The 21,226-nt window shown below is 37.7% G+C and overlaps 1 protein-coding gene and 1 long non-coding RNA gene across 2 annotated transcripts in view; one reads left to right on the top strand and one right to left on the bottom strand.

Annotated features, from left to right (window-relative positions):
- Positions 1-21,226, bottom strand: part of LOC138359244 (uncharacterized) — a 597,135-nt gene that overhangs the window by 323,981 nt on the left and 251,928 nt on the right. The window lies entirely within an intron of this gene.
- On the top strand, positions 1,174-20,798 carry LOC138359367 (caspase-1-like). Its single transcript, XM_069318495.1, has 6 exons — positions 1,174-1,290; positions 4,452-4,572; positions 9,697-9,875; positions 13,799-13,934; positions 14,669-14,821; positions 20,668-20,798. Exons 1-6 carry the CDS (start codon positions 1,186-1,188, stop codon positions 20,751-20,753), a joined length of 780 nt encoding a protein of 259 aa, XP_069174596.1. The 5' UTR covers positions 1,174-1,185; the 3' UTR covers positions 20,754-20,798.

Here is a 21,226-nt window from a genome sequence, read left to right as displayed (position 1 = left end):
TCTTATCTTGAGGTTATCTTGAGATGATTTCGGGGCTTTAGTGTCCCCGCGGCCCGGTCCTCGACCAGGCCTCCACCCCCAGGAAGTAGCCTGTGACAGCTGACTAACACCCAGGTACCTATTTTACTGTTACCTAGCAGTAAAATAGGTACCTGGGTGTTAGTCAGCTGTCACGGGCTGCTTCCTGGGGGTGGAGGCCTGGTCGAGGACCGAGCCGCGGGGACACTAAAAAGCCCCGAAATCATCTCAAGATAACTACAACTTGACATTTACGTGGACCTGAGCTAGAAAGGGAAGCCAACACTCATGAGAGACATTACTAGCTCCTTGTAGTTTGTGTGGGCCTTTGCTAAGGCCAATTAAGGGTAAGGAAGGTGGCCAAGATTTTTTTTTGTTTATATATACAAGAGTTCTTACGTTTCTATAAAGTCATTAGTACGCATAGCGTTTCGGGCAGGTCATTACCAATATTTTTTTTCTGGAATACCGCCCGCCAAATCGTCAACGTATCAATTAACAACTTGATGAACAAAGTCGTAGAGATAAGGATTGGTACCTAGTCAATCCTTCCCGGCCAAGATACAAAACCAGGCCAAATCGCTTGCGAAGCGTAGGGCGAGTGTTACCATCGGGGAATGTTATCTGGCTAATATAGAGCTTGAGCACGAGTTTCTCTCCACCTCCGGAAACAGAGGGTGAGCAAAGAAATACGATTGTGTAGTGGCCAAAGGCTTGGTAGTACCCAGAGCATAGGTTCAAATCCTCCTCAAGGCTCCTACTGATTTTTTCTTGTAGCGTGAAGTTTCCATATAACCAACATTGAATTTCTTTAGAAGAAATCTCATCTGGAGCAGAGACATGAAACTCACTTGCGGAAACACCAGGCACATTGACTGTGTTCACAATAACTCTTGCACTCACTACATTTCTCTTATTTATGGTGGAATAATTGCTATAATTTTCAAATCATTTGGCACAGTGCCAGTTTCTCATACTTTCTGGTATATTCTCCTCACCAACTACATTTCCTTTGCATTAGTGTCTTTAACAATTTCTGCATTTACAGTCAGGTGCATTATCCTGCAACCAATGATTTGTTTACTGATTGTAGTCCTATTATTGTAGTCACATTTATAAATCTAATCTTTACTTTTCAGGAAAGAGAAGTTATCTAGAATAGCTAGAATGCCTGTGAGACGTGATGCTGTGCGATGCGACGGGCATCACCTTCAACGTGGGCACTGTTTGATATTTAATCATCGTATATTTGACTCCTATACTGGTTTTATGGTAAGTAATTACAGCAGTATTTCAAGAATGACGACGTATTTAAGAGCATTCATGTATTAATTTATATATATCGTTACCGCTTTGATAAAATGAAGATATCTTATATCTTTTACCAGTTCAGTTTATACATTCTGGGCTGGAGTAAAGACTTCTTAAAGACTAATTATCGCATTATAAGAGTGCCTCCTGTGAGGGAATGGTGTTCTCTCAGCAAGACTTGTAACCCCTTGGCTGGCGTGCAATTTGGTGCAATGCTACGCACTTAGCATTGGATATCAATTCTAAGATATCACCTTTATCTTAGAATACAAGTTCCTCAGGTAGGGTATGGGGTGGTTATACCTGCTAGTTATACCAGCAGATGGCAGATCTCCCTTCACCACGAGGAAGATATCAGACACGATCCTTATCTGGCCAGATATCTTCAAGAACTTGTGCCGTTGCTGTAGGCACTTTACGTTGTTGATAACCTCTGTGAACGGCTTGCATGCCTGTCTTCGCCTTGCTGCACTCTGTGATGCTCCAACATTAAAGTAATCTCGGGCACTTCCTTATTATTCACTACGCTCACTACATTTTTCTACACAGTAAATTAAAACATAGGCCTCCAATTGTTTGGCCAAATGTTATACATTTCCAACATGCATATTCTGTAGCCATTTGTTTGTCACTGTTATTCATAGTACCTCAGTTAGTTTTAACCATCTCTCCATATGACCATTTTCCAATGGTTTTACCTGGAGAGGGTTCTGGGAGTTCTTCTATTCCCCCAAACCCGACCCGAATTCAGGCTTGACTTGTAAGAGCTTGGTCCAACAGGCCATACAAGGACCAACATGATCCATGACTTACATGGTCCAGTACCAAGATGGTCCTGCACGGTCCGCAGGCCCATATATCCACTAGTGCTGGTTGGTCCAGCACTTCTTGAAGAAAACTATCCGGTTTACTCATAAATACGTCCACGTTTCTTCCGGAAATATTTATTATTCTCGCTAAGAGGATGTTGAACAACCGTGAAGCTCTGATGTTCGCGCAGTGTTTTCTGATTGTGCCTATGGCACCTCTGTTCATCACTGGCTGCATTTTCTTCCATGTCATTCACTCCAATATGTTGTAATTTTACTGTATAAATTTGGGACCTGGCCCTTCAGTATTTTCCATGTGTATATTATTTGATACCTTTCTTCTCTCCTTTCTAAATATGATGTTTACCTATACCTATACATGTTTACCTATACAAGATTTCACATCTCTGCATTTGTTTAATATGTAAAAGTCTTGAGAGGAAATCTGGAAACATTTTACAAGCTTTGGCAGAAGAAGCATTTCCTCGCAAGAGAGGTCACCCGGGGTGACCATTGATGGTAATCAAAAAATCTCATCTGATTTATGCTCTGCTGTTTCAGCAACAAGATATGTCTTTGTTTGCTATTCAACAGGATTTTGAAGTTTGCATAGGCTTGTATTTACTATATTACCCATATATATTGACAGACGTCCATCTCCTTACATAATATAGTAATACTAATGATTTACAAGATTTTTAATGCTGTTCAGCTATACTACTAAGTAAGCTGATGCATCAGCTGGCGTCATCAGTTTTAGCACAATTTACTCAGTCATTAAGTAAAAATCAATCTAAGTTTTGTAATGCTGATGATCTTTATAATCATTTTTATTATTTGGTGCTTTAGTATTAACACTAGCCTTATCTTAATCTGATTTTTATCACCAGAGTGATTTTGAAAGTAAAGTTGATTGGATGATCCTTATTAGCAACATATAACTGGCAATAGTTGACCTCTATAATCCCCTTGCATTGGGGTTTAAATGGGATTAGATTAAGTTTATATCTACGCTGCCAGAAGTGAATACCGTAAATCTGAATAGATGGCGATTACTTTGACAACGATTATAGTTATAATGTGATATATTTGTCATTCTCATCTGAGAAACTCCAATACAGCTCATTACTCACATTTGATATTATAACTAAATCATAGTATTTTTGGGGAATTTTTGTATTTATTGACTCCCACAAGCCAATATTACCGCCTGCACACTTCTTAGAGGAATTGAGATAGTAGACAAAGACAATATTTAGCACGGGAGGGACACAAACAAGGTGACACAGGTGGAAACTTCGCACCCAAGACATTAGAAAGGGACGTTAGAAAGAACTTTTTTCAGTGTCAGAGAGTTTAACAAATGAAATGCATTAGGCAGTGATGTGGTGGAGGCAGATTCCAACCACAGTTTCAAATTTATCAGAATTTTACTCAAGGACTATATTAGGACACTATGCTAGTGTCCTCGACGAGGACAGGATGCTGGCGAAGATGCTCAAAGGTCCCCCAATTTGCCCTGATGAGCTTTTCCATCTGTATTTTAAAACCCAACAGCGTTTTGGCGTTTACGGCTTCGGCGGGTAGGCGGTTCCACGGGTTTACAACTCTATGGGCGAAAAAGCCTTCTATTTTCCTGTTCTACATTGTGGCCTGTTGAGCTTGAACCCGTTGCTCCTCGTTCGTGCCACATCTGACCTTTTGAAGAAATTTTTCGGATTTACGTCGTCCAAATTGCTTAGTATTTTAAAGGTTTCGATGAAATCCGCTCTGTCATGCCTGGTCTGTAGTGTTGTTAGCCCAGTGACCCTCAACCGTTCCTGATACGAGAAATGACTAAGCTCTGGTAAGTAAGTAAGGGCGAACTTGCCCTTCGGCTGTGGCAACACCACATGTTGCTCGGTGTGACAAAATAAACAGTTTCAAATGTAGATATGATGGAAGAAGATAGGCTCAGGAAGCTGTTCACCAGTTAATTGATAGTTCAGAGGCGGGACCAGAGAGCCGAAGTTCAACCTCTGCCAGAGCAACTTGGTAAGTACATGTGATTGTGTGAAGCGACGAGGAATGTGTAGACGGAGCCAAACGTTACACGCATCCCAGTTATATTAATGTTAATCTTAGTGTGCTACCGGCATTGTTCTGATACCTTATTTATTCATGTTTATAATTATAGTATGTTGTGGATATTATGATGTCATATATTGCATATATATTTATTGTATATATTTGTATGTGCAAACTTTCTTTACTAATTAAAGTTCATTGCTTAATTTGAATATTAACAGTTTTATAATTACAATCATTCAACAGGAGCGTCATGGGACTGATCACGACCGTGACCAAGCTCAGACGTTGTTTGAAAATTTAGGGTTTAAAGTGACGGTCCATAATAACTTGACCGTCGCCCGCGTCAAAGCTGAAATTCAGGACTGTAAGTATCTTTTACATATAATAATGTTCGTTAGACCTTTATTACATAAGCTTTTTAGCCCCAAATCATCTTAACATATTTATTTCTATCATCTTAACATATTGGATTCCATAGACTTATTTACAGTACAGTAATTACATAAATATTGATAACATCGCCACCATGACCTCGACCGTGTTTTGTATTTCAATGCAGTTGAACCCCTCTAGGTTATGGTGGTATATGCAGTGTGCTTTGTCCTCTAAATGTTGTTTAACCTTTACTCCCTCATTAACAAACTGATTCCGCATACAGGAATCAGGAACATAGGAATCTTGTATGCGGAGAGTAGGGACTCTCACTTTCCCCTTCTATCTCATTCACACTTGCCATGTCTGTCCATCTTATTATTATCTTCCGTGCCTCAGTTAGTTGAATACAGTTTCCATCATAAATTTGTTCAGTGCTAAAAATACATGTAGAGCGCAACCTCAATGCAGCGAGCTATATGGGACAAACCCAGCGAGTGAGGGACATATTGCAACCAGAGATGCCTTCAGGAAGCATTTGTGAGAGGAAATATTTTGAAAGACAAGAAAAATACACTGCTTCACCTGTTTCTTTCTTGTAATGTTGCTTCCTTATACAAAAATCACTTAAAATGTGATTATAGATATATTAGGTGTTAACATTTATGCTTTAAAATTTCCCATGCTCTATGGGCAACATAGAGCATGGGAAATGCTCTATGTTGCCCATAGAAATACTGTATTGATGCAGTACCCCATCAATACCTGTATCTTTTCCATTTTTCTAAGGAGGAGCATTTCTCTCCCATTGGTATATCCTCTGGTATTCTTTCCTGTACTCTTTGTAGGAGCCAACCACCAAAACAATATCACATTCACATTTGCCCTTCTTTTCTCTGTGTGACCTATGATGCTTTTCTCAGTTTGACCTATGATGATTTTCCCAGTGTGACCTATGATACTTTTCTCAGTGTGACATATGATACTTTTCCCAAAGTGACCTATGATACTTTTCTCAGTGTGACCTATGATACTTTTCTCAGTGTGACCTATGATACTTTTCCCAGTGTGACATATGATACTTTTCCCAGAGTGACCTATGATACTTTTCTCAGTGTGACCTATGATACCTTTCTCAGTGTGACCTATGATACTTTTCTCAGTGTGACATATGATACTTTTCCCAGAGTGACCTATGATACTTTTCTCAGTGTGACCTATGATACTTTTCTCAGTGTGACCTATGATACTTTTCTCAGTGTGACCTATGATACCTTTCTCAGTGTGACCTATGATACTTTTCTCAGTGTGACATATGATACTTTTCCCAGAGTGACCTATGATACTTTTCTCAGTGTGACCTATGATACTTTTCTCAGTGTGACCTATGATACTTTTCTCAGTGTGACCTATGATACTTTTCTCAGTGTGACCTATGATACTTTTCTCAGTGTGACCTATGATACTTTTCAGTGTGACCTATGATACTTTTCCCAGTGTGACCTATGATACTTTTCTCAGTGTGACCTATGATACTTTTCTCAGTGTGACCTATGATACTTTTCTCAGTGTGACCTATGATACTTTTCTCAGTGTGACCTATGATACTTTTCACAGTGTGACCTATGATACTTTTCCCAGTGTGACCTATGATACTTTTCTCAGTGTGACCTATGATACTTTTCTCAGTGTGACCTATGATACTTTTCTCAGTGTGACCTATGATACTTTTCTCAGTGTGACATATGATACTTTTCCCAGTGTGACCTATGATACTTTTCTCAGTGTGACCTATGATACTTTTCTCAGTGTGACCTATGAAACTTTTCTCAGTGTGACCTATGCTTCTTTCAAAGTACAGAACTGTAAATATTACCTCCACCTACTTTGAGTTTCTTCTCTACTGATTAAAATTTTCTAAGGTTCACCTTTAATATTACTGTTGATACGATATTAAGTACACAGATATTTACAGTAAAAAAAATATTACTAACACTGTAAATATTGTAAGCATGAAGATAGACTGTACTCCATAAGGTACACTTGGTATCATGTAAATGATGAAAGGTTAGAAATAACTAAATTGATAATGCTTAAGTGTGTATATAATAGAAAAGCTGCCAGTGGAATATCTGGAAGTTTGTCTCATGTTAGTGTTATGTGAGATATGACAGAGTTGAATATCAGTAGGAACCATGAGGGGGATTCGAATCTATGGTCCTTAATCTAACATATCAAGTAAGATGAAAAGGTACATTGTAGCAAAATGTATGTCAACATATAACTAATATATAAATTAACAAAGGTGATTACACTAGTGATGATATGTCCTATATACTAATATTGTGGAAGGTGGTAATACAAGATACAGTTTAAGTTTGAAGCACAAAGTAGGAAACTATGAGGATGAAATTAGATACTTTTCAATTTACTTTTAAATAAGGCATAGACATGTTTTTAATTCATTAGGCAGGGAGTTCCATAGACTGGGTCCTATTATTGGCATGGAGAGTTTGCACAGTATTAGTTTGACTCTGGGGACGTCAAGGATATATTTATTTATAGTGTGGTACAGAGTTTGCTACAGTTCTGATAGCAGATTTTTGCTGAGTGATGATGGGCTTGAGGTAGTTTACAATGGTGGAACTCCATACACAGATACCATATGTAAGATAGGATAGATTAGCGCGAGGTACTGTATAGTAAGAGGAGAGCAGAGTTTGGAATATAATTTCTGATTTTAGAGAATATACCAATCTTTTCTGAGACTTTTTTGTATATGTGTTGTATGTAGGTGCTGAAGTTCAGTCTCTTGTGTATTTATAGGCCAAGGAACTTTCCCTCGATTTTATTGCTGGTGTTAACATTGTCTATCTGATGTTAAATTTGATTTGAAGATTTATTATGAAGTTTAGTTCAGTTCATTGATTATGCACCCCATACTTATCTTGTGGGCGGTAGTGGAAAGGGTTACAGAGGCACATAATGGGCTCAGGGACTGAACCCCACAATTCATTTAGTTACAATCTTGATGAGCTAGTTATAAAATTCAATATAAGTCGTCACATCAACAATGGGTTCGAGATCGACCACAAGTACAGTTTCTAAATTAAGCAACTGACATATGTGGAAAGCTAGTGTCACAATTGATATGTTTGTCCTGTAAACTGCCCCCCCCCCCCATCCAGTGGGCAGCGGTGGATAGGTTACAATCACTTAGTTACTACCTACGGTTAGCAAACTGGGGATATTTGGCTAAAATTTCTGGTAGCAGATCATTTTGAATGAAATATTGACACATCGTTGGAACATTGGTTATAGAATTGTCTCTAAATTCACGTATCTTTTCGCACTCCATCACATAGTGACGGAGGGTGTGCGAATAATTTTGTTGACACAGTTTACATTTGGTCAGGTCTACATCAGCAGATAATGAAAATTCCCAGAGATACTTGTAACAGAGTCTAAGCCGAGCAGTAGTAACATCTAGAAGTCTGCTAATTTTATTGGATGATCCATAAATGTGTAGCTCCTCTTGCATGATAGTATGATGATAGATGGAATTACTGGATGGAATGATGGAATTATTACAAAATAAAATATATTTCGTCTTTTCAATGTTATGCAAGTTTGTTGATTGCCAACCATGAGTGGACTTTTTTAATTCATTATTTACAATATTATTTAGTGTCTGGGGGTTGGGGTCAGAAAAATTGAAGCTAGTATCGTCAGCAAATAGTATAGTTTTAAGAATGTTAGAAACATTTGGCAAATCATTGATGTACATAAGAAATAGGAGAGGTCCTAGGATGCTGCCCTGCGGCACTCCTGCTGTCATTGGTAGAGTGGGGAAGGAACGAATATAGTTCAGAGCAAGGCTTCAGATACCATGCTCAGTTTATATTCATATTCAGTTTGCATCATACCATTGATGCAGTTTAAGTAAGATGTAGTTATGGTTTACAGTATCAAAGGCTTTTATCAGGTAAATGAAGAGGCCAACTGGGAATTAATTTGTTGCATTTTTTGCAACTCTTTGAGCATTGGACAGTGTGTTAATAGATGATGGTGATTTTAAATAGATTTTGAATAGGTGATCTAAAAATAGATGATTTTAAAAGATGTAAGAAATGAAAGAATAAAATTTGAGATGATAAAAGCAAATGTTTGAGGAGAATAAAAGAAAAATTTATAGTGATACTGAAGCAAGAGACTTTAACCAGATAAATCTTTATACTGTATTAACAGTTTAAAGGCAAGGAGACAGTGGGGAGCATCTAAGTCCATCACTGTCAGAAAACACTTGCTGTAAGATGAGAAAACAACCTTCGCTTAATGCGCATGATACCTAAGCATGTTTGAGATAGGATCAAATGGGTAGAGATGGGAGCAACTGAGGGACCTCTTAGGAGAGTTTCAGTCCTTTAAGTGCCTCATATCTGAGAAAGGTTCTACGAGGCTGCTTCCCTAGATAACTCCACAGAAAATAATCACAAAACACAGAAACCAATAAGAAAATATCAATTAGGGACAGTTTGTAGGGGGGGGGGGGTTAAATTAGGGACAGATGATCGAAGCCATAGAGGGCTGCAAGTAGGATATAAACCCATTCAGGGATCGAGTAACACATGCTTTAAGTTGAGAACAAATGGTAAAAAATAGCCCAAACAACAGCTGATAAGGTCAGCCAGTGATTACTGAAATTGGGACTTTTCAGTATAGTCCAACTCGCAAATCATCAGAAACAAATACTCTATTATGTCAGAAAATTAGCTCTCTTGTGGCTAACTATTCAGTATGCCCCTTAAGGAGCAGGGTGATTTGTAGAGGTACCTATCTCTGTGGATTAACAGATCCACCATGAGCTTGATATGTTAAGCATGTTTACGAATTGCCAGTGAGTTAAACACAAACTACCGAGGTTTGCTCAGAAATTAGTATTCGTTACACTTAACGCTCTAACTTTCAACGAGACTTGATATACATGTTTCTCTTGACGAGGTCGGAAGTATAATATATATATTTTTATTATTGTCAACTTAATTATCTGAGTTTAAACTTCCAATATTTAATGCTGATAATCTAATGAAATTTATTTTTACACTCCTATTTTCAGTGGCTTTCGGTACTGATCACACAGATTGTGATATGCTAGCTGTGGTGTTCATGTCACACGGGGAACAAGATATCTTGTGGTGTAGGGATGGCCACATAAAAGCAGAGTATCTTTTTGAGAGCTTTCAAAGCGATCAATGTAAATCTCTCGCTGGAAAACCAAAGTTGTTCTTCATACAGGTAAGACTATCATGTATAAAGCATGCTTAAATACTTAACATTAACCTAAATAATTAACAGCATGCTTATATAATTAATATTAACCCACAATGACCATAAATTTCTCCCACCTAAGTGGGGGAAATTTTCTGACTGTCCTGGACCATTATGAAATTGACTTGATGATGGCTCACGGTGTTCTGAAATGTACCTTTTTTATTGTGTGTATTTGTTCTAGCTATGTTATTGGAATTTTTATTTTAATACTTAAATATCTATGCATTTTAATATAATAATAATATTAACAATGACAATAACAATAATAATGATAATAATAATAATAATAATAATAGTAATAATAGTAATAATAATAATAATAATAATAATAATAATAATAATAATAATAATAATATTAATAATATTAATAATATTAATAATATTAATAATATTAATAATAATAAGAATAAGATTAAGAATAAGAATAATATTTATTTACAAGGTACAATGGGTTGGTGAGATTACATAAGATTGGTATTTTTACATTCATGCAAAGCCATTAATGGTGCATGAGTTAGTTTTTTGAACTTTGTTCAATGTTAACAAATCTTTTTTGACTAGTTGTATATGAAAAGGGCTGCAATTGTTCCAAGCTTCAGAACTGCAGCTTAAATAGAGAGGGAGATTGTTTTTCAACGAATATTACACATTTTCAGTAAGTTACTTCAACCACACGTTTCAGATATAACCATTCTATGACACTTTTCTGACACATTAGCATATAATAAAGGATCTGTTGCCGCTGATTTTCCAAAATATGTTTAGTTTTACTAATACAAATAGTCAAAGTTCCCCCCCCCCCCTAAAAAAAATGCAAATATATCATGTTTATTGCTATTATAAAATCAATAAATGAAATTAGGAAAAAACGCTTGCATCAGATTTTAGAGATATAAACTTTACATATAAGGTGTATGTTTCATGTAAATGTAATAAAAATGAAAGAGTAGCAACTCCGTTTATTTTATTTGATAAGTAAATCATTAAAAGTTAAAGTCTAAGGTACTGCCATCTGTCACTGAGGTTGACATCAACCAATTTCCTCCAAAATTGGCACCCATTCAAATAGGCTTACGTGCAGTCAGGTGATTAATTTTCATGCAAATCGTCCGATAAACAAATAAGAAAAATAACATTAATTTTTTTTAACTTAATTTTTTTTATAAAACTAATTTTTTTAATAAACGCTATTGTGATAACTGAGAGTCATAGACATGATGTCAGTTGACACGTGTTTGATGTTAATTTTTGAAAATTATGGAAAATTTTTGACACAATATTTTTTTTCTCCCTTCTATTTACGCTACGATGCTGAGACTTGGACCAAATGACACACTTTTCATATACAATTCGTCAAAAAAGTTTGATTGAAATCAAACTAGTTTTCATTAATTGCATATTTGGAACTGATGCCTCCTTAACACGCATAGCGTTTCGGGGCAGGTCCTTAAGCTAACATATCAGGTAAGAAAAGGTACATTGTAGCAAAATGTATATAAACATATAACTACAATATAAATTGACAGAGGTGATTACACCACCATATACAGTATGTCTTAAGTACTAATATTGGGGAAGTGGGTAGTACAATATATGGTGAAAGTTTTAGGCACAAGGAAAGATACCATGAGGATGAAATTAAGTACTTTTTGGTTTTACTTTTGAATAAGGCATAAGTTGGACAAATTTTTAATTCATTATTGAGTGAGTTCCATAGACTGGGTCTTGTTATTTGCATTGAGGATTTGCATAGATATAGCCTGACTCTGAGGATAACAAAGACATATTTATTTCTGATGTGGCGCTCATGGCTTCTATTACACCTGTCAAGGAAAAGTTTCAGATCAAGATTAGCATTTAGGATTAAAGTTTGCTTCATGTATATATCACATGAGAATGTGTGGAGTGAGTGTATTGTTAGCATGTTAAGGTATTAACATGTTTAGCATGTTAATTCCTCTGTGCTTCAGTAGTTGTCAGGGAAAGTCGAAAATTCTAGTTTGGCAAACTGGAAACTTCTGGAAACTTTACTTATTAAGACTACTCAATAGCTTGGTCGTTAGATCTTCGGCCTCACAGGCGTGGGGTCCATGGTTCGAGTTTATTAGAGCCCAAGTGAATGGAATAAGATGATTGATTGATGAAGATTAAGCCACCCAAAAGGTGGCACGGCCATGAATAGCCCGTAAGTGGTGGCCCTTTTGAGCCATTACCAGTATCAAGAGCTAATACTGGAGATCTGTGGAGGTGTGACTGCACCCTGCGTGACGGGAGATGTCTGCCCCAATAAGATGAGGCACTGTTTGGGTTATATATGGTCCACACGCCAGCGAGTTCACCTTCATCAGTAAATTATGGGCCAATGCTCTACAGAATCATCACGGTGACAAAATACAACTTCACTTCCAGCATCACACTGGCAGGCGGTGTTTAACACCACCGCCAGTAACAGGTGGTAGCCTGTTATAACACAGGCTTCAGTTACATCAAGAATTAACAGACTGACGTTAATTCTGTCTCATAACTCAACTCACGTTGCTCACGTGGCCCCACAAAGTGAGGTGATTCGATGAAATATTTATGCCCAAGCTTACCAAGTGCTGTTGGCTAGTTGGGAATATAGCCTCGGCTTCCAATGACCTTAGTACAGTCACGGTAGTCGAGTTGTTAAGGAACCAGGTACGCCATGGTGCATAGTGCTCTTGGCTGTCTGGGTTCGAACCCTTCTGGGGTATGGAGTTTTCAGTTGCATATTGGCTTGAGGACGATTCAAGCTAACATATGTTGTTGAATATGACCGAAAAGGTAAGATTAATGACTAACCCGAATCTTCTCAATATTTCTGATGCTTTTCTTCACTGTCGAGGGTAGATGAAAAATTAATTCTCCAAAATTTAATTTCACACTTTATTTATGGTCTGACGCCTCGAACCAGTTTTGCAAGACACTTCTTACATTTTCAAAGACAATTTTACATATTTTGCCAATGCTAATATTCGCTTGTGGTGAGGTAATACAGTACATGATTGAGATGTATAAGTGAATCAATGGGTACATCATTGCGTGTTTTATCTTCTTGCTTCTGTGTTGGTTCAGGGTCTTGAAGTGGGTAGAATGTAATGTTCTTATTGGCTTTTGATTGCTGGTTTTTGACTTTTTGATGTGTAGGGCCTCGCTGATGTCGTCTCTCCTGTTGTCATTGTATCTGTCGATAATTTCTGTGTTGCTTGTTAAGCTTTCTCTTGTGATGGTCTGGTTGTTTGAGGAGATTATATGCTCCTTGATGGAGCCCTTTTGCTTATGTATTGTTAATCGCCTAGAGAATGACGTTGTTGTCTTGCCTATATACTGAGATCTTTGTGGCTGACAGTCCCCAAGTGGGCAGGTGAAGGCATAGACGACGTTGGTTTCTTTCAAGGCATTCTCTTTGATCAACAGCCAATAAACACATATTTACATTCTACTCACTTCAAAACCCCGAAACAACAGACCACTGTTTAATTCATATATATGTATGAAATACAAACAGACCACTGTTTAATTCCCTTTGACTCTCAATATTATTTGTTATATATTCACTTAACTCTGTGGGATTTTTTTTCCCTAATATACTGTGCCCTGAACAGTTCATTCCCTCTGTATTATTTTACTGTCACTTTCCATTACATCGTCTGACCTTATCAATCCTGAAATTGTACACTTTCCGCCACCATTACCAACTTCTTTACATGTATACACTTTCTGTTTCATGTGACAGCCAGAATGTCAGAACGGACAAGTTCTGTATAATATAGACTGCAGATATGTAGAGAGCTACAAACATATTTTAAATATAAATTTTCTCGTAAAATCTTCATTATTCATATCTTTGACATGATGTTTTGCAGGCATGTCGTGGAGAGCGTCTGGACACTGGCGTGACACTGGAACGCTCTCGACCTACTGATGAGACTGACTGCGGTTACTTGTCCTACAGAATTCCGGTAGCGGCTGATTTCCTAATCTGCTGGTCCACCATACCAGGTATCGTATGTATAATTGTACAGAACAGTTATCCCTGAGGTCATGAGAGCTTTGTACCTAGATGCCTTTAATATATCCAGAATATATAGTGTGTGATACACTAGCCAATATGCTGTTGGGCAGTGTGTGAGAGAGTGTGTGTGAAAACAGTGGAAGTTGGGTTTGAACCAGGTGCCAGGAAGGAGGCCTGGCTACCGGTTCTTAACTGTTTGCCTTTGTTCACACGGCAATAATTGGGGACCTGGTGTAAACAGATCTCTGGATTGTGGTCCATTGAAAACTGATAAGTTAAAGGTTAAGATAAACTATCGGGGAGGGAAGAGCTGTTAGCCTGTTAACAGGAGTCATAAATTTTCTGCACATGTTCCCTCGTGTATAAAAACTAAAAAATAATAAATATTTTCTGATACTCAAGAGGCAGCTCTTCCCTTCAGTTGTCTATGATGATTGAATAAATGCATGATATCAGTTAGCGGGTGCTCTGTGCTTAGAAAGGTGGGCATACTGGAAGACAGTAAGAATGAGACAAAAGGGAGTTTAAAATGGAACCTAAGAATAAGATTTAAGGATAAAGTGAGAAAGAATGTGGCTATAAATAATGGGAAATTGTGTATAAAGATAAGAAAACTTAGCCAAGCTTCTCAAATTACCGGGGAAATGTTTGTGAGGAGCACTTCATTAGGCCTATTCTATGAATGTGAATTTAACTTTTCTCAAACTATGATTAATTTCAGGTCATTATTCGTGGCGCAACATCTCTAATGGTTCCTGGTTCATACAGTCGTTGGTTCATGTCTTGGGCAAGGAATACACCTATGAAGATTTGCTGTCCATGATGATAAATGTCAATAGATATATGATTATTAACTACGAATCCCACTGTCCTTGTGAGTATTTCCTTTAAATTGAGTATATACGCTGGTATAGGAATATGCCTAATTCATTTATACCAATTTATGATTTATAGCAATTTTCCATAAGAATACGGTAATTATCTGTACAACAGTCAAATAAAAATCAATATGTGGTTTGATGCAGGTAAAGGTTAAATTTCTGAGCGTAGCCCACTCGATAATTTCCTCAAGTAAGCTTCAACCTCCCCAGAGGGCATCGTGGAAGCCCAATTGAGAGTCAAACCTTCTTCCAACACTAGTTTAGCAGGAATCTTTCCTAAACACCCTTGCTCCAGCCTTATAGAAAATTCCATAAGGTTCCTTACTCATCTTTAAGGATGAGTATGGATCTTGGCCGAGTTTGCCAACTGTTGAACACTTTTATAATACTTTCTTTGTAATTTTTCTTAACTACAAAATTTTCTTTGTATCTTCCTAAAATTTGTATTAGCTAATTATATAATACCCAAGCAGTTTTACATTTGCATTATAGCTAAATGTCATTTGATGTATGTACATAGCCACATAGGCAAAATATAAAAATTTTGATTGCTAAACATGTTTCATATGCAGTGAATGTTATATGATAAACATATTTTACAATCGCTACCAGACATCTTGAGGTTATCTTGAGATGATTACTGGGGCTTAGCGTCCCAGCGGCCCGGTCCTTGACCAATCCTCCTTTTTGTTACAACCCTCCCCCCCCCAGGAAGCAGCCTGTAGCAGCTGTCTAATTCCCAGGTACCTATTTACTGATATGTGAACAGTCGCATCAGGGTGAAAGAAACTCTGCCCATTTGGTATCGAACCCGCAACCTCAGGACTACGAATGTGAAGCGCTGTCCACTCAGCTGTCAGGCCCCTTGATTTGTCAAAGACATGATTTGTCTTTTTGAAAGATATCATACTGCAGATTCTTTATAGGAGACTGAATATAGATAGGTCAATAAAAAGCTTTATTAAATCTCTTGTGAGGTAGCAAATTGACTAGTCACATAATTAAAGATATTCAGGGAATCATGAAAGACCTACGTGAGCTAAAAATGAACCAGTATCATTATAAACTTTAGCAACGGTTGTGAGTCCAACCTTGTTATACCTTATAGTAAGTTGAGAAACAGCAGCTGCCTGTTCTGGACAGAAATCTTCACAATTTGAGAATGTAATGTTTTTTAAATACAGAGCAATTAGTCATATTCATGAGGAAATCTTCCCATTCAATCTTTGTACAGGAGCAGTTCTAATCTTTTCAGTTATCGATAGATTGTGTCCGGATGGTATCATACCAGCCCTTGTATAAGGTACTGTACTAATATGATTGTCAGTACAGTACAGTCCTTGATATTCCTTAGATTGTTATGTTGCTCAGTTTGTGTTCCCAAGTGATCACGATGACACCAATCAAAATAATTATATTTTGATCAGAATGGTTTTCATATTAGGAAATATAACTGATTTTAAAAATACTTTTCTCCCATACTCATATTGATGAGTTTACTTTTGTTACGGCCCTCTCGGGACGCAACGGGGTTCTTGCTCTGATGTTGTTAGAGGAAGATATAGGTATCCGTTCCCAAGCCAGTAGTGGCTATCAAGGGATGAGATCCGTGACGCAAGTAACTTAAAGGGAGTAGGGAAAGAAAGGTAAGAACTTAATATAATATAATATTCACCTTCACCGTTTAAATATATATAATAAAAGAGTACACAAGGGGGAGGGGTATTAACACTTTACAAGGGGATCAACACTATAGTCTTCTGCTGGAGACTATGGATCCTTGAAGCTAGGTGCTGAGTCCGCGGTGCTTCCTTCGTGGCCTCGAGACGTGTCCTCTGAGAACGCCGAGTCTACCCTGGCCACAGGTCAGCCACTACACAGGTCCACTGGGGGCACCGTCGTGGAGGCCGTCAACCACACGTCCAGCAGGTCTGCTGGCAGGTACTGAGCCACCAAGGCTGGTACGGCCACTCCACGAACGATATAAGGGGTACGCCCTAGACAGGAGTCTCGTGTGATATCACCAATCACCCTCCTGTCCTCAATACCCCAGTGGATTATCGTCTCCGACCGTCGGTCCCGGGTAAATCCTTCCACTGCCACTCCACTGGCAGGCTTAACACACCACAGTGTTCTTCCGGTGGGACGACGTCACAACAGCTGCAGCAAACTTCACAGTATGGAGACTGGCTGCCTCGGGTAGACTGACTACACCTTCAACACAGTGGTCCCAGGTCGGCTCTGTAAGCAGACACGTCATTAATAACCGGGACACTAATACACCACACTCACAGGCTCAGATACTAACACCTGACGTATCCAGTCCATAGATGGCGCTGTCGTCGGAGCACCACCTCACCAGAGGTCAGGAGCGGCGGTGTTGAGCGCTGAACCAGACTGGAAACTGGTCCTCGAGGCCAGCACACGCTGTCCTCACTAGGTGTCGTCGTTCGTTTGGCGGGGGTTTCGGGAGCTGACCCACAGATGGCGTGTTTGTCACTGCTCCAGGCTCGGACGCTGAATCCGGGTCCGTAACAACTTTTCACTTTACTTTAAATTTCTTTCATCCTAAACCTGCTCCCAACACTATTGAGCACACTGAGCTCTGCCCTCTCTCCATATCTTAACTCAAAACTCTTACCAATACCTTTCGTCTCTCTATATAAAGCTCGCCTTTCGACAAACTAACACTCTTCGTAGCACTCTAGTTCACACTGCTCCTCCTGCTTCTAATGCTGCTGGTGTGCACTCTATTTTCTGTTCGTCTTGTTCTCTCGAATACTTTGGTGAAACGTACACTAAATGACAGACTTAAGGAACACAAAAGAAGTGTTAAGTCTGCAGACACGAACAATTCTTTCTTCTGTCATGTTAGGGATTCTAATCATCCTATTGATTGAGCTTCCTCTAAAATAATCTTTCCTCCCTCTACTCTACACAGACACCGTCTTGTCGAATTGGCTCTAATACACAGCCCACCCAACATGAACCTGAGTCCTGGCTTTGTTGCTGTTGACTTTTTCTCTTTCTCATTATATTCTCAAATGTTCAAAACTTTCTAACAAACGTGACTTAACATAAGCCTACCCTTCCTTTTATGTCTCTTTGTCTTTATCTTGTTTCTCTTAGGATCCCTTTTTTATTCCTATTATTACACCTAATCTTCCGTATCATTTACCTTGCTCTTATCTTCTAAGATTTCCACCTCCTCACCTATCTCTTGCCTACTTAATGCCCTTGCCTCCCTCATCTTAAGAGGTCCCGACCTCTCCGTAGGGTGCAGTCGCACCTCCACAGATCTCCAGTATCAGCTATTGATACTGGCTCCAAACGGCCACCACTTACAAGCTATTCATGCCCATACCATCTTTTGGGTGGCTTAATCTTCATCAATCAGTCAATCTCGTCTAATCACTATCGACTTCATAATGGTCCAGGACGGACCGAAACGTCGTCATCTCGTCAATTTCTAGTGTGTGGTCAACTGTATAATAATAAATAATAATAATAATAATAATAATATTTTATTTAGGAAAAGTACATACATAGATGCATAGATAGGTAGAGCTAGTACATACAATACCTAAAGCCACTAGTACGCATAGCGTTTCGGGCAAGGTGAGGTGGGGGAAAAACACTTAGACTAAAACTTAATTGCTTAAAGTATAAATTGCGCTGAAAAAAAATATAAAATAAAAGATAAAAAGGGGGGAACATGGTAGAAAATAGTCAATATACAAGTTGGTCAACAAACAGCATTTTTTAAAAATAGTACGACATGGGTTGACATTTAGGGGTAAGGTAGGTTACATGGAGTTAATTAGGTAGTACTTAGTTTTCATCTTAAACTGGTTGAGAGAGGTACAGCCTTTGACATGATTGGGAAGGTCATTCCACATCCTGGGTCCCTTGATTTGTAGAGCATTTCTAGTTTGATTAAGTCGTACTCTTAAAATATCAAATAGGTATTTGTTTCTGGTGTGGTGCTCATGGGTTCTGTTACAACCTTCTAAGAAGCTTTTAAGCTCAGGATTGACATTACAATTCAGAGTTTTAAATATATAGAGTACACATGAGAAGATGTGCAGTGACTTAATATTTAACATTCAGAGATTTGAGTAAAGGTACCGAGTGCTATACTGCTGCCGAGCATCAGAAACAAATACCTACTTGATATTCTAAGAGTACGACTTAATCAAACTAGAAATGCTTTACAAATCAAGGGACCCAGAATGTGGAATGACCTTCCCAATTATGTCAAAGACTGTACCTCTTCCAACAAGTCAAAGATAAAAATTAAGTACTACCTAATTAAGTCCATGTAACCTACCTCACCCCTAAATGTCAACCAAGTCTACTATTTTAAACAATGCAGTTTGTTGACCAAATTGTATATTTGCTATTTTTCTGCCATGTTCCCCCCTTTGTTATTTTTTTTATTTTCTCAACACAATTTATGCTTTAATCTCAATTAGTATTAAGTTTTAGTCGTAGTGTTTATCCTGCCCGAAACGCTTTGCGTAATAGTGACTTTAGGCATTGTATGTACTTGCTCTATCTATAAATCCTTCAATGTTTTGCATCTCACCTGGTAGGTATGTACTTACCTGAATAAATATTTGATTTGATTTGATTACATAATAATCATAATAATAATCATAATAATAATCATAATAATAATCATAATAATTACATAATTATTACGTACATAATAAATTATAATCTGCAGCTGAAAATTCACATAGGTATGCCAGAGGATGTTTATAGAATTTGGGCAATTTAGATGTGCCCAAATTTTCTATTTGGACACGAGCTCAAAAACTATTTGCCACCCCCGCCCTAGGCCAACTATTAACCTTCCCCAGAGTGCAACCCCACAACAATTACCTAACTCCTTGGAACCTATTTTACTTCTAGAGTGAGTAGTTTTATCAGGTGAAAGGAAACGTGGCCAAATTTATTCTGTCTTGTCTGGGAATTGAACCCTGGTCCCTTGGTTCTGAGTCGAGAAAATAGACCACTGTGCTAGAGGTCTGTGCGAGGAGTTGATACTTGCAAACTTCAAAATTGCGTTTAATGAAATATATGAAATGGGAAACATTAGTGAAACTATTGATGACATTCATGGGACGGAAATTCGAATATACAGTAGTTGTGTTCTGTCCATATGTAATAAAAAAAACTCTTCAACAATATTGGAAAGGTAGTCATGCTTCAAATGACTTCCAAACATTAAAAAGCAGGAGCAATGATTTGATTTTTCGAACACAGACAAATTCACAAGAATCGACAACGTTGTCACGGAGTTGACAACGTTGTTCTTATCAACTCATTGCCGTATGGTATTGTCGACATATACAATATCATATACATATACAATATATATTCACATATACTATACACACGACCTAATCCCCTTTCAAAATTTGATGTTTTCATAATTTCTTCCCCTCACTACAGGCAAACTTTAATTAATAAAACAATGAAGTTTATAATTATAAACTATATTAATAATTATACAATTTCTCACAATAACTGAAAAAATGTTTTATGATATAAAAATAGTGTTTTATCATTTTATGCACAGTTGGAAAGGGACCTAAATACAGTGCAAAGTTTTAGGGATAATGTGACTGCCGGATTAACGTAAAATAACATTTGAAATATGACATATATTTATCAAAGGTATTTTAATATTTAAAGGGAAAATTTAAAGTGAAAGCATCATCTTGCTTCCTAATTGTTAATTCTGCAAATCACATCAGATTGTGTTATTTCATTGTATTTCTTTTATTTTAAAACAATGTGTAATTATTTTGTTTTACGTTTATTTCTTCAGCTAATCACCACATGCATGGAATGAAACAGACAGCCAGTATTGTCGCTACTCTGATGCGTAAGGTATACCTTACACCTAAATACTGACAACATGATGAGTGAAGAAACTCAACATGATCAGTCAGGCTTGCACTGGAGGCACCAATAACCTTGTAAGAACACGTTCAAATTTCTGAACGTGCAGATCCTCATGTATCCTTGTTGTCTGAGATAGATAAGTTCTTGTGCTGGCCAGTAAAACTGAAGAAGATACCCTGTAAATTCTCTAGAGAAAGGAAAGCAAAAGAAAACAAGCCACTGTGGAACTTCCATCGGAGTTCGATGATGTCCCACTAGAATAGCCAGTCAAGTGGGACATCAATTAGTCTGTAAAGTCTGGCTAATAACAAGGCAAAGTCTACATTACTGTAAAACTGTATTTATATCCAGTTATTGTTGCTAATTGCTCAGTGAAAATTATACTTTTAAATAAACAAATTAAGTTGTGTAAATTAGTGTGTTCTTCTGGTAGTGAGTGTTCTTCAAGGATAAATCTAAGCATTAAATTTGAATAATTGTCT

Source organism: Procambarus clarkii, chromosome 90, assembly GCF_040958095.1.
Source record: "Procambarus clarkii isolate CNS0578487 chromosome 90, FALCON_Pclarkii_2.0, whole genome shotgun sequence".
Taxonomy (NCBI): Eukaryota; Metazoa; Arthropoda; class Malacostraca; order Decapoda; family Cambaridae; genus Procambarus; species Procambarus clarkii.
Note: the sequence above shows the minus strand (reverse complement) of the source record. Positions and strands in the feature narration are given on the sequence as shown.

Bases quoted from the DNA above. Each gene is read 5' to 3' on its own strand.
- LOC138359367 (XM_069318495.1), top strand. From the start codon at position 1,186: ATGCCTGTGAGACGTGATGCTGTGCGATGCGACGGGCATCACCTTCAA. The intron at 1,291-4,451 runs GTAAGTAATTAC...ATCATTCAACAG, and splicing joins ACTCCTATACTGGTTTTATG to GAGCGTCATGGGACTGATCA. The intron at 14,822-20,667 runs GTGAGTATTTCC...TTATTTCTTCAG, and splicing joins CTACGAATCCCACTGTCCTT to CTAATCACCACATGCATGGA.